The sequence below is a fragment of the Vanessa tameamea genome, chromosome Z (assembly GCF_037043105.1).
Source record: "Vanessa tameamea isolate UH-Manoa-2023 chromosome Z, ilVanTame1 primary haplotype, whole genome shotgun sequence".
Lineage (NCBI taxonomy): Eukaryota > Metazoa > Arthropoda > Insecta > Lepidoptera > Nymphalidae > Vanessa > Vanessa tameamea.
In genome coordinates, this window is record NC_087341.1 from 11,686,036 (window position 1) to 11,700,074 (window position 14,039).

A 14,039-nucleotide genomic window follows, 5' to 3' on the forward strand; every position below is an offset into this window, starting at 1 on the left:
TATGTCATTTTTTTTTAATTGATTTAAAGGAATAATACAAGGTACGATTCTTTTAATTCTTGTATAATTATCTTTTTTTGTTGAAACATTTATTATGAGTTTAAAGATTTTAATTTGTTTTATTTATTTAAACACTCAACTGTAAAATATTTGTTTTGCCCCTTTGTTGCCCAAGGTCATCTAGACCTCTGAATCCGGCCCTGACCAGGGGCTCCGCTTCAGTTCAAATAACCAAGCGTCCAACTTTCCAATGTCTAAAACTAGATTACCCGGTGAGAATTTCAGGATGAGATAGATATTATGATAAAACAATTTTTCAATAATATCTTTAATGCAGGTACAAGCGATATATAATCTAAAATTTTATAATTGGCAGCGCCTTGGCTGTGAGGAATTCTTCTGAGCAGAGGTGACCACTTACTAAGTATGAGGCAACACCTGTTCATGTCATATATTAATGATTATCTATTGATAAAAGTGCGATTGTTTTATTCTTAGTTACAAAATTGATTTGCGTAAATGCAAAATGTGTAAATAATTATAAATTATAGTATGTATGACGTAATTAAAAGAAAATGAAACCGATAAAAATCGAGCTATAAGTTTAACTTTAATTGCTTAAAATTTTTGTATTAGTAATTTGGTACCGTACATAAATAGATACTACATTATAAAATTTACTTACTTTTGTTTTTGTTATTTAGAGGGTGATTCGTTAAACTTGCTGTGACTTCTTCTTTCGAATGATAGAAAGAGAGAATTCAGTGTTTATCTAAACACCACTCAATGAGGTTTGTATGCAAGACCAAAAATAATAAAAAAAAATATGTTAACATATGTCTTAAGTATAATTGTTTTTTGCTATCCTCTCCTCATAAATGCAAAATTTTAGTGGTGATTTTTTTATTAGCTTTCTAATATAATAAGAAACCTTAAAAGCCTTTATATATATAAGTACCCTAATTAAAGGTACAGGAAAAACAGGAAAAATAGAAGTACACTTTTTAAAAAAAAAAAACATAATAAACAAATAAAGGTTGTGTTGGAAAGTATTTAATAAACAATAAAACATTCTTTTAAAAAGTCAACCTCATGTAAAAGAAAATGCGACCCTTTAAAAATAATATTGGCATAGTGTAACGAAAAAGTATTTTATAATTTTTGAGAATAGAACTATTACAAGTACAAATATTATACAATTATAAGATCCAATTATTCAAACAAAAAATGTGACGGTTTCTTGCCTGTACCCTTTAGTTATGATAACTAAGACAAGCTGATCGTCCGTATTAAAATATAATGTATCTATTATTTAAACCTCTTGCACGTTGCATGTAAAAGATAAGTCTATGTAAAACATTAGTCAATTGCTAGAATAAGTAAAAGTGACGATTTTTGTTACAATTTTAGTAGTTGGTTAATCATTTAGAGGTAGATAATATTTTTTAGAGATTGAAATAAGATTTAAATCGATAGGTACCAAATAGTATTGTAATTATAAGCTGTTTCTTTTTAAATAAATAATTTTATTAAATTGTTTTTTTATTATTTAAACTACGTTTATGAAAAAGTTCTTACCTAATTAAATTGAATACTAAATAAAAATCTACGCAATAAGATTTTCAAATGACTGACTGACATATAACGCACAGTATAAATATGTGGGTTACCTATATCATTATTAAAATTTCGCAGGAATTCCTTATGAAACAAAGTTAAACATTAAGAGAGTATTTTTCTAAATTATTCTTCTGGGAGGATGAAAGTTTTTATGAAAATTCAAAATTTGTTAGGTTAGAAAAATATCTAAATCGTTATTTAGCCGTCCTTTAATTGAAATATATATAATTTAAAAAATTGTCGTACAAAGCTATTTTGAAATTCATAACCTATGAAGTTTAAGATAAAGTTTGTGTGGATGTTCATCATTTATGAAAGATTGAAATTTGAAAATCGGTGGTTAGATACGCTTCCTTTCGCAAACCAGGATCACGTTCCACGGGGAACGCCTGCAGGGTGTGCTGGTTAGAGTCCCGATTAGCGCAACAGTGGTACTGTGTAAGGTCCTCCAAAACAACCGTACCTGGACATCACCTGTGTCAAACGGCAGGCGGCTTACTTCTATCCAGGTTTCGAATGCCGGCCGGATATAATACTAAGACTATTATACTTATAATAATAAAGATAATAGTTTCGACGACGATATTGCGCGCATACCATACGAGGGGATGTGCTTTTGGCATTTTGAGGAGGAGGCGGGTTTTCTGACATATTCCCAAGTCTATGTCCTATATGTCCATATCCAATTATAACTTTAAATAAAAATAGCACTTAAATTTTAAAGTTCAAATCAGTAAATATTGGCTTTTTATTCTAAAGTTCTTTGTATTTGTTGTGTCCTTTCTATCATACGTAAGATTTGCAGAATATATTTCTTAATATATTGTTAAATTTAATATTTTGCACTCTTTAGTAAGTAGTGTTTTTAGGCAATTCCGTCCGGGTACCACTTGCTCATTACTCACTCTACCACCGAACAGTAATATTTTTGCTGCGGTCCAATTTTAAGGGTGTGTGAGCCATTGTCACTACAGGCACAAGGAACATTAGATCATAGTTTCTATGGTTGGTGACTCATTGACGATATAATAAATTGTTAATAAACATTAAAAGAAAATATTTTTTTTTATGAAATACATAAATAATATAAATATATTTGAAGGCATAAAAAGACAATGTTGAAAACATTGTCTTTTTATGCATTAAGAATAAGGTATAATATAAAAATGAAATGAAATGATATATGAAATTATATAAAGTATATTTAAAATTAAAATCTCAGTCGCTGGTATATTGTTATGTACTCTGTGGTCGCTGGCTGCCCTTTTTTAGTTTTGAGAACTAGCACTGACATCAGTGTCATGCAGCATTAGCAAATGACATTGACAGATATGGGTTATTATGAATGTGTTATTATTTTTGTTTCTTTTATGAATATTAATAAGAACGAGCTATTTAACACAATTTATTGCATTTAAAATTGTGTATATTAAAAAATACTATGTGAATATCGCATATTATGTGAATTTATTTAGAAATATTTTGAACAAATTTACAAATTAAAAAAAGAGGTCGCAGCACTGTTTGTATAATATGAAGTGAAAATCGAGATCTTTCTTGGTTTTGAAGATGAGTCTTCAAGATCGGTTGAAACCGTTATTAAAAATATTAAAAGTGGGTTCTTTGATCGGAGGTAGCATATTTATTGTAGCTTATCATCTGAGAGAAATATGTAGAAGTATTGATAAAATTGTTAATGCAAACGTATTAGATGTTGAGAAAAAAATTATTTCTGAATACATATATATCGATGATCCATCATATAATGCTACCATGAGTATAGACAATGATATACAAAATGCAAATACTTTTGGATTATCTCGGGTATGGAAGAGCTTAAAGCATTCTGTAGCTTGGCGGTTATTGTGGCTTTGTCGACATGGAAATAAAGAGCAAAGAAATTTAGCTTTAGAACAATTAGCTTCCTTTAGAAATAATAAAAGCTGGGACTGTTTAAAGATAGCTCAAGCACTTGATAAATCAACAGCAGTACTTCTTGCCCGCACCTATGGTGCTGACTTGCGTTATTTTCTACCTCCTCCAATACATGTTCGGAAAGCAGCTTTGAATTCTGAACTTTTATCATATAAATTTATAGATATGATAAGTACTGTAGAGTCTATAAACCCTCATAGTTGTATCAATCAGTTCCTTTCAAAACATCTACTAAACATCCAAGATCAAGTAGTTGAAGTTGATAGTGTTCCTCCAAAACCAGATAGTATTACTGAAAAGCAACTTTGTATATTATGTCTTGATGTTCTTCATCACCACATTTTTTTATTCAACCAAAAATTGTATGATAATGATATTTCAACTTCTACATTAATTAAATTGGGTATATTACCACGATTAGCTGAGTTAATGTTGCGTTATAGATATGACACAGAAGTAGATTTGGCTGTTTTAAAAATTCTTACTGTTTTAAGTTTATATACTAATCTCTTGGTAGATTTTTTTCAAAATGGTCTTATTGGTGAACTGGCCCGCCTATTAAAATCACAAGATATACGTTTGGCAAGTTCTGCAGCAGTTTGTTTGGCAAATCTTTCTGGAGAATTTTGTTACAGACCAGGACTTTTCTTATTACACCCTTTGTATAGAACAAAAAGTGTCCAAACTTGTGATACTCTTCTTGTACATGGCTTAAGAGGTGGTGTATTTGTTACATGGCGACAAAGAGATAAAAAGTGTGCAGAACCTGTTGGGATTATTGAGGTAACTGTATCAGATGTTGATTGTGAACCATGCAAAGAAGATATAATCAACAATAATAGATTCTTAGATCCTGACCTTCAACAAGTAATAGCAGATATGAAAGTGCTTGAAGAGGAGGCACTTTTGTCTAACTTTGAAGTTGTATTACATGATCTCCCTATTGTTGCAAAGAGAGAACCTATCAGTACCAATAAATTTACAGCTAACAAAAAAAGAGTAGCAGTGTTGCAAGAAGAACAAGATAAATGTTATTATACTCACTGTTGGCCTAAAGACTGGTTGCCTAGAGATTGTAATAATTTAAGAATATTAGGCTTTAATTATTGGAGTAAACTCTCTGATTGGTTGGAAGGATGTCCTTTACAAAATGCAGATATAGAAGCACGTGCAGATGAACTTGCTTCCACATTACTTCATGCAGGTGTTGGAACAAACAATGTTGTCTGGCTGGCTCATTCGATGGGTGGCCTTATTGTTAAACAGTTATTAGTTGATGCAGCTCAAAGAAATGATCCCGCATATGAAAAATTATGCCAAAAGACAAAGGCAGTCCTATTTTATAGTACCCCACATAAGGGCAGTGCATTAGCAACAATGCCCCGCGCTGCAGCTGCTGTTCTCTGGCCCTCGCAAGATGTTAAACAATTGAAAGAAAACTCACCAACATTATTAGAAATGCATCAATTGTTTATAAAGTTTGCAGATATTTTTAACTGGGAGACAATAAGTTTTGCAGAAACATTACCCACTCTAATCACGGCATTTAAAGTCCCAGTTCACTTTGTAGATTCATACTCAGCCGATTTAGGACGTGGACCATTTTATCAATTACCATTAGACCACTTATCTATATGTAAACCAGCAACAAGACAGTCTGTGTTATATACTACAGTATTAGACGTTTTACAAAGGGCAACAAATTGTGAAGTTGATAAAAATCTATCTGACTCATTGTTACAAAGACTAATAGGTTTAATATGGTTATCTTTAAAAAGTAAAGGTGAAGATACCAATTTGAATTTGTATGATGAGCAAAGCGCCTGGACACATTGGTATGAACAGGTATTACTAGATACCTTCATGGATGGTTTTTTGTATTAACTGTTGCTGACAGTGTGAGTTTAAAATTATATATTGATATAGATAGATAGAAAAAGACAAACCTTTATACTTGCTAATTGTTTTTGTTAGGTTAGTTTTTGTATCTTGGTGATAACATTTACAAAAAATCTTCAATCTGCACTTCAAAAGTATTATTATATAATTAACAACTTATATATTCATATGTGTATGTGTTGAATTTGTATTATGTAATGAAATAGAAACCTTACTCTTTATTTATTAATATTTACAACATTATTAAAAATTACTGAAACAATGTTTTAAATAATTCTGAAAATAGATGTTTTGAAATTCGTCTTTGAATTTTAGTCATGTCATCAAAATATTTGAAACAAAATTTATATTATAATAACATCATGGAGATTGTTAAGATCGCAGAAAATAAAAAATTCAAATACATTGCTTTTTATTGTATTATTTATTTTATTAATTACAATGAAGATAAAAAATATGCAATTCATTTTTCCTCTGACATAATAAAAGAGTTTCAAATCCTACTACAGAAATACTATTAGGCTTATGTATAAAAAGATTACAAGGTACCTCCACAATATTTTTATAGTGAATAACATTTATCGTTAGCAATGTCACGAAAGTAATCAAAGTACAATAGGAAATACTAAAACATTAATATAATTAACAAATTCATTGATTAGTTTAAAGATGTATGTATACACTTCATCAAAAGATACACTTGATATTGATAGATTGATTCTGGAGCAAGACGGCGCTTTTAGCCTTTTTAACTCTTAAATACATTTATGACATCTTATAAGGTTTAAACATTTTCATACAAAACCTTATTAATTTGTTGATTATAATCTTCTAATTTATTTACACATAGGTATTTACCACTTACAGTAAAATGCAATTCTTGTTTTTAATGATTTTTGAATTTTAATGAAAGCTTGAAAGTTAATTTAATAACTTAACAACAATATTCATCTGTCAGTAAATTATAAATCGAGGATTCGATTTAATTATGAAGTAGGTAGACTTATTACTATCAACATTCAATACAGATACGTAAACACTACAAACTAACAAATTACTTGGCCGCTACAATATGATTAGTCACGGTCAGCATCTACGAATCAAAATTTGAATAAGTACATCTATTTATATCGAGTAATACACTAAGAAAATACTTCATATTCTGAACACGATTTAAAAATTAGATAAACACATAGTTATACCACTCAAGCGTATATATCATCCCATCATTTTGATGGGAAGGTTTCAAGTTTACTCCACTACCAATGGCAATTTGCTAGCAATTAGCATGCTGTGTAGGCTTGAGTCTAGGGCGTCAAAATTTTACTTTGAAGAAGTATATATATATGAGTATCCCTCTGTGGGGCTTCAGCAAGGGGCTTCCCCTGCAATCAACATGTTATATCAAAATTTAAATTATGGGCTAATATATTTTGTTTGGCAGGCCGATCTAAAATAATAGATACTACCTAATGTAGAATACTAAGACTCAAGAATGAAACCAGCTAGTCAGTCATATTAAAATTGCTTTACAAACGTTTCGACCACCAGACCGGACGATAAGACTCATTTATTTTCTTCGGGCTTTTGGTCTCCAAAGACCAATGAAGATTTGGATTATTTTGACAAACAAGCTACCTTCGGGTCAGATTTTGAGAATAGCGCTTTCAAAACACATTCTACTATATATTTTAATCCAATCGTAAATGCCTCACCTGACACACGTACAAATAAATAAAAAATATTATTTGTTGAAAACAAAGAAGTTATAAAGAGTAATGATAACTCGTTCTCAGGGCCGGATTTAGAGGTCTGGAGAGCCTGAGGTAACAGACCTTTATTCATTTACAAGTAATTTTAATTGGGTGTTTGAATAATTTAAATATTATAATAGATACTTTTTACTTCTTATACTTTTATCTTTTACATTATTCTTTTAATTATTTCCAAAATAATCTATTAACTAATATATTTAGCTGTAGCAAAATACTTCATTAAGTAAATAGGTTCACTCGTCGGAATTCAGTAGTTTTTTTATTTTATAAATTTCTTGTGTTGCCTGTAGCATCGGATGCTCTCCCCTAAATCCGGCCTTCATGTTACAATGAGTATGTCGTAGAAAGCTAACTTAATTTAGAAGAAATAATATTAATACAAATTGTATTCATATTGTATCCACTGATTGCTGGAAACGTCAAAGAAATTTATATAATATAAGTGTATTAACGTAAAATTAAATATACGTTAGGTAACATTATCGAAAAATATTGAAGCAATTAACTATTTTATTTATATGTAATCTTATGTGGAAAAAACGTTTTCATTTTGACTGATGCTTGCCAATACCATATATTTTCCTAAAATTATCGAACTCATGTTGCGATAAGATAATTAAATGACGTTTAGCAAGACAGGACTATAATATCGCTAGTAATTATAAGTATCAGCCTTTTCGTAGCCAGCCAATACTTACTGGCATTCATACTAAGGAGTCTCAGTTTGCCTAAAACGGAAAAAAGTGAAAGGCCCTAAACCCAAAAATGTTTTACCATTTAAATCTAAGCATAATAAAAATAAATGATTCTTATTATCTTAAAAACGGATGTCTGTAAAAATATGTATATTGCCTGGCAAAGCAACCTCCAGACGATTGCTAAAAATAATCATGATAATGAGATTCCTCTTTTTGAGCTCATAGTGCTTATATTATGACTAGACACTGGTGTCGTCGGAAATGTCATCGGAGATATCAAAAACAATACCTACAACGTTTAAAAGAAAAGTTTTATATAAAAAAATCTTCATCTGTTTTATTAAAAATGATATATCTAATGTTTAAAAAAAATACAGTTAATTTGTTATTCTTATCTACGATCGACATTAAATCTAAACAAGTCAAACGAATAATTCTAAATTATGATGCAAAACACAACATACAATAGTTTACTTAACAAATACAGTAGATAAAAATCATAATAATGATTGTCGTGTGTATTTTAAAATACAATTAGTGTTTATTTGCAATTGCAATTTGCAATAGTATATATTATCGCTAAAAACATCTTAGAAATATTGTAAAAGTTTTACCTACATAAAAGTTTATGGAGTTGACGTATCGTCTGCTGTATTTTTCTTTTTATTGACAAGTCGTTCAAGATCTTCGTAACTCTGGACAACAATAGCAGCTTTCCCTTCACGTTCTCTAACATATATTATTCCGTTATTGCACCAACAGAAATTATATCCCACGCGTTTCGATTGTTTTCGGCACTCACGAAAGAAGAGCCTGTTTAATTGCGTAAGTCGCTCATTTATGAAAACTTTTTGTGCCGGTCCAGGTAAGCCCAAATCAGTGCTTGTGATATTTCGTCGTGTTTTGGATGCTTTTATTATTTCATCCCGTTTAGAGCGCCGCAGCAAGCACACAACTATGGGACGGGAGTGTTTTCTTGTAGTTCCCGTGGATTTGTCTGAAGGTAAAATACGCGGTCCTGCTCGAGTTGTCCAGTCTATATCTTGATCTGATAATTCTACACCGATTTCCTGCGCCAAAAGCAACGTTATTTGGGTTACATTTTCACTTGGTAATTCCGGGATGCCGCAGAGTTCAATTTCCTTCCTAAGATGGTGTACAGTCTGCGCATTCATTGTCACCTGTAATTCACGTATGATGCTATTGAGGAATTCCATTTCGTTGTTCTCTCCCTTATTCTCTTGGCTCTCAGTAGTACATACGTGCGACTCATTAGCTATTACAGTAGCCTCCAAAAGATCGATTCTTTCATGGCAACGGTTTATCTCCTTCGTGAGCAACCTTACTTCTGTCAAGAGGTTTTGTACATCAAATGTCTCCGAACTGCCAACACTGGCCATAGTCTCTGGTCTGTTAAGAAGCGTAATATTTTGGCTGTCGATGTTTGGTCTTGATAGGGTCGACTCTTCTGTATTATTCTCCAGTGCACTGCATTCGGAACAAAGCCACTGATTCATACGCTCGGTTGTTGAAGAGTTTATACTGATACAATCGTTGCAAAAACGTTTCTCACATATTGGAACACTACATCCAATAGACGTGGCTTCAATGATGTTGTTAAAACAACCTGAGCACTTCATTTTATAATCAGTTCGTTTTTTGCAACGGTTAGCTCTGAGTGTTTTATCGTTGATTTAGCCTTTCTTTGAATTTAGGCAGGCGTTCTTTTCCAAATTAATTTACACTATTTTGAAAATTTCATGGTTTTTAAGAAATAAATTTATCACTGTTAGCACTGAATGCTGTTATTTGAAATACTGTTTACTTACTGTACAATATTATTTGTTTTCAATATATCCTGCACCTAGTACACTCTACATATGGCTACATAGAAGTTATTGTTTCATTAAGTGTGGCTATAACAAATTAAACTAACACCGATGCATAAAGCAATATGTCCCTGCAATTTATGAAATTCTAGTATTTAGGTCCATCGAAGAGTAATAAATCAATACCTGCGATCATGCGCTACAAGGATGCGCGCACAAGGATATGTTTTTTTAATCTATTGCTCCATCTATACAACAACCGCAAAAACTTCAATATTATTGTGTACCATCACTATTTAAAATACTATACAACTTGATATTTATACGTTAACACATATAACATCAATTTGGTCAGGATGATAAGGCATTAAGTAGTTAAAAAAATTGAAGCTTTAAAATTTGGCGAAAATATGAAAATATCGCATTAAAATTATCATAAATATTGTTTATCATCGTTCTATTCGTTCATTCTGTTTTGTTAGACATTAATAGTTTTATATTTTTTAGAGACTTGGACTTGAACAACAAAACTTGAAATGTATACTTAATTCATTATTTTATCAAGACTAAAGGAAAACGGAGTCTGCTTCATGGTCTAAAGATTATCTTTAGCCATTGCATCACGTAATTTGTAAACAAACACGTGAATAAGTACGTTTTTTTAATTTATAATTTCGGTAGGAAGCAAATGAGCAAATGGGCCACCTGATGGTACGTGGTTATCACCCCCATAGGCAATTAGACATTGGTGCCGTAAGAAATATTAACCATTCCTTACATCACAAATGCAACACCAACCTTGGGAATTAAGATGTTATGTCCCTTCTGCTTGTAGTTACACCGGCTCACTCATTCTTCAAACCGGAACACAACAATACTGAGTACTGCTGTTTGGCGGTAGAATATCTGATGAGCGGGTGGTACCCACCCAGACGGGATTGCACAAACCCCTACCACCAAGTGAAACTATGCCTTGTTCAAATTTTAAAACAATATTTTTAGTAAATTACATGAGGAAATGACAAATAGAAGAATTTAAAAATAGTTCGACAAAGACCTCCGAGAAGTTGTGAATTGAAGTGAAATATACTTTTTTATATCAGTCATCTAGCCCATTAATTTTATACAAGACTCTTTTTATATTGAGGAGAAAACCTTAGCCAAGATATACTTTCATAAAATACTTGATCTCTACAGGCATTTACCTAGTTATAAGATATACATATGAAACACTTCTCTCCTCTCTCATCCCTAGAGAATAGTCTCAGCCCTGTGATTGCTATTTAGTTAGTTTGTACCCAAGCTCAAAACAAACCAAAAATATGTACTTATTATCTTTCACTTAATAATTAAATCTTTTATTTCTTCACATAGTATCAATATGTGGATTTCAATAATCAAAAAAAAATACAATAAAGAAGTTTATCATGACTCGTCTTATTTCCTCCACTGATAACTAACATGGGGAACAACACAACAATAATCTGGTAACTTCCTAGAATGTACTAGCATACCACTACAGATAAAAAAATGAAGATTGTATTGTATTGCATTTACTTATGATAAGAGGGACTTCCTAAAATGTTTTCAGAATAATGAATTTTGAGAATATATACATATTCATTTTACAACTTTACAGTACTTTTGAATGAGAACAATATAAATCTAGAATTTTTTGAATTCTTTTAAGCTATAGACTATACATAGAAACAGTGCTGAGTTTATTCACAAGGCATTCATCAGCGAAAACAGAAGTGTTCACTTTCGTGTTACTTCACATGTACCACATATTAAACAACCAATGATATCACTAATGTATATATATATATATATATGATATACTAATGATAGCACTATAGTTTTCACTATGAGTTATTTCAGAGAGAAAAAATTCTTCCTTCAGAAACATTAACTGGCCGATGGATGTTGCATGCTAGTTGCAAAATTAATATTTAATAATTTTAAAAAATACTAATTTAATAAAAAAATATGTATATCATACAATTTTTGGTACAAGAGGTGAAAATTTTAATACATAATTTGAAGATATATCTTAATTTTCAAATCTATTAAATCTTACAAAGACATTTGTGCAAAACCAAATTTGAGTCAGGTTTCGCATACATTTAATTCAATAGGCACTCTAATTCATAACTTATCTTGGATCTTTATCAAATTACTTTATTTTCAGCCAAACCCCCGTCAATACTGATTAAAATTAAATAGGCTTGAACAAGGAATAAAAGACAGCTGGCCGAAAGGCAGTTAGGTAATAATGTTCTACGGCGGTCTTACATAGTTCTTAATTTAAGAACACCGTAGAACTTTTTTATCGGCAAATCAACGTTTCGATGTTTTTAATTAATGTCGCGATCACAAGTTAGTCACAAGTCTAAAGACTACACGGCACCGCACTTGTACTACGTCGGAGTTGGATGCATTGCTTGGCACAAGTACCAATGTTGCGGAGCTCCAGTCACTCTTTAATCTTTATCACTGATCGAACACCCAAAAATACTAGACACTATTACATTGTTTTAGCAATCATCATTTTAGTCTGTTTTAATTTATATGTTTAGATTTCTAATTTGCATAATTTGTAAATTGATTTTATTTACGGTATATCTTTTGTTATTTTTATTGACCCACGATGTTTGTTTATTTTTATGTGTTTGACATTAGTTAGACAGACCTATAGACTCAAAATTGGATTGAATGACGTTTAAGTTGCGTTCTACAACGTCTTACAAACGTAGATAAAATAAAATATATTCAATTAGTTATGAATGCTTAATATTACTTACTTACTTATCCTGAATTGAAGACATCTTCCAATGTAGCGGTGAACAAATTCGGCATATTACATCTTTCTGTCTTATGCCTCGATGCAGACCATAAAGATATTTTCGATATCGATATATGAATTTGTCACCGTTTTAGAGACTTCAACAGAGATAGGTTTTAGTCTACACACGCTACTCATATAACTGCTGGTTATTCCTCGTCTGCATAACCTGTCGCAGCGTTTGTATGTGGTCTAAGGTAATAAGAGCTTTGGGGAAACTTGTTGTTTCGGGAGGCTTAAATTTGTCAAAGTTTAAGTTTACGCTGGAGACAATACGTAATAACTCTCTAGAACACTTTGTAAATGTAGCAGTGAGATGGGTCTGTATATAAATATATAAATAAATTATTGACAGAAAAAAGCAAAAAAAGACTGTAATAATTTTTATTAGCCTGCCTACAGGCAAAGTTCAATATTTCTATGACATCTTAACAAAGACGATTTACTTTAGTTTTTTTTGACATATTATGTTCAGTAAAAAGAACCAAAAATAAAGAAATAACAAATATTTTTTTAAGAGCGTTGGTCTACTAGTGGTACTTTTTAAACTTTTCTTACATCGCTAATAGATTACCAACTATACTATACAATAGATAGGAACATAACATAAGATGTTATGACCCTTGTGCCTGAATATTAATTATTCTTTATTTTATATTTCGAACCAATAATATTTTATGTGTACTGGAATATATATATTTGTTAATTATTGGCTTATGACCTAATCTAAGATTTTATTATCTGTGGAAAAGGATAAAGTAGTTTTGGCGGGCTTTTAAAATAAGATTAGAAAAAAATAAACATTGATTTTAAAAGCTTATCACAAAATAAATATAATTTATTTATTGATGAAATAACAGTTAAATGTGACTTTTTAATAAATAATTAAAGTTACTTAAACCATAGACAGGAGTTTTCTTACACAACATTGATAACGATATCACTCAAATGTACCGTAAATTTTAAAATAATTTCTTAAACCAAATTATTCTAAAATTCTTGCATGTTTATAGCAATCTTTCTGCCTAATGTGCCTTTCCGGCAATCCTACGCATTAGGCGTCGTCCCGATCTCCTGGAAGACTGCTTTGGTGCATCCGATTCCTAAAAAGGGTAACCGCTTAGACCCGTCCAATTATAGGCCTATAGCCATCACCCCCTTGTTCTCCAAGGTAATGGAGTCCATTGTAAACTGCCCGCTCCTGCGGTATCTAGAGGAGTACCAGCTGATTAGTGACTGCCAGTACGGTTTCCGTCGGGGTCTCTCAGCCGGTGATCTTCTAGTTTACCTTACTCATAGGTGGGCGGAAGCAGTTGAGAGCAAGGGGGAGGCATTAGCAGCCAGTCTGGACATAGCCAAGGCCTTCGATCGCGTGTGGCACAAAGCGCTTCTTTCGAAGCTTCCTTCCTATGAACTTCCCGGGAAATTACTCAATTGA

The 14,039-nt window shown here is 31.5% G+C and overlaps 1 protein-coding gene across 1 annotated transcript; it reads left to right on the forward strand.

Annotated features, from left to right (window-relative positions):
* The first annotated feature begins 2,944 nt into the window (after positions 1 to 2,944).
* Positions 2,945 to 5,442, forward strand: LOC113396316 (protein SERAC1). The gene has a single exon (XM_026634220.2). The coding sequence runs from the start codon at positions 3,190 to 3,192 to the stop codon at positions 5,437 to 5,439; it is 2,250 nt and encodes a 749-aa protein (XP_026490005.1). The 5' UTR covers positions 2,945 to 3,189; the 3' UTR covers positions 5,440 to 5,442.
* The last annotated feature ends 8,597 nt before the right edge of the window (positions 5,443 to 14,039 follow it).

Bases quoted from the DNA above. Each gene is read 5' to 3' on its own strand.
- LOC113396316 (XM_026634220.2), top strand. From the start codon at position 3,190: ATGAGTCTTCAAGATCGGTTGAAACCGTTATTAAAAATATTAAAAGTG.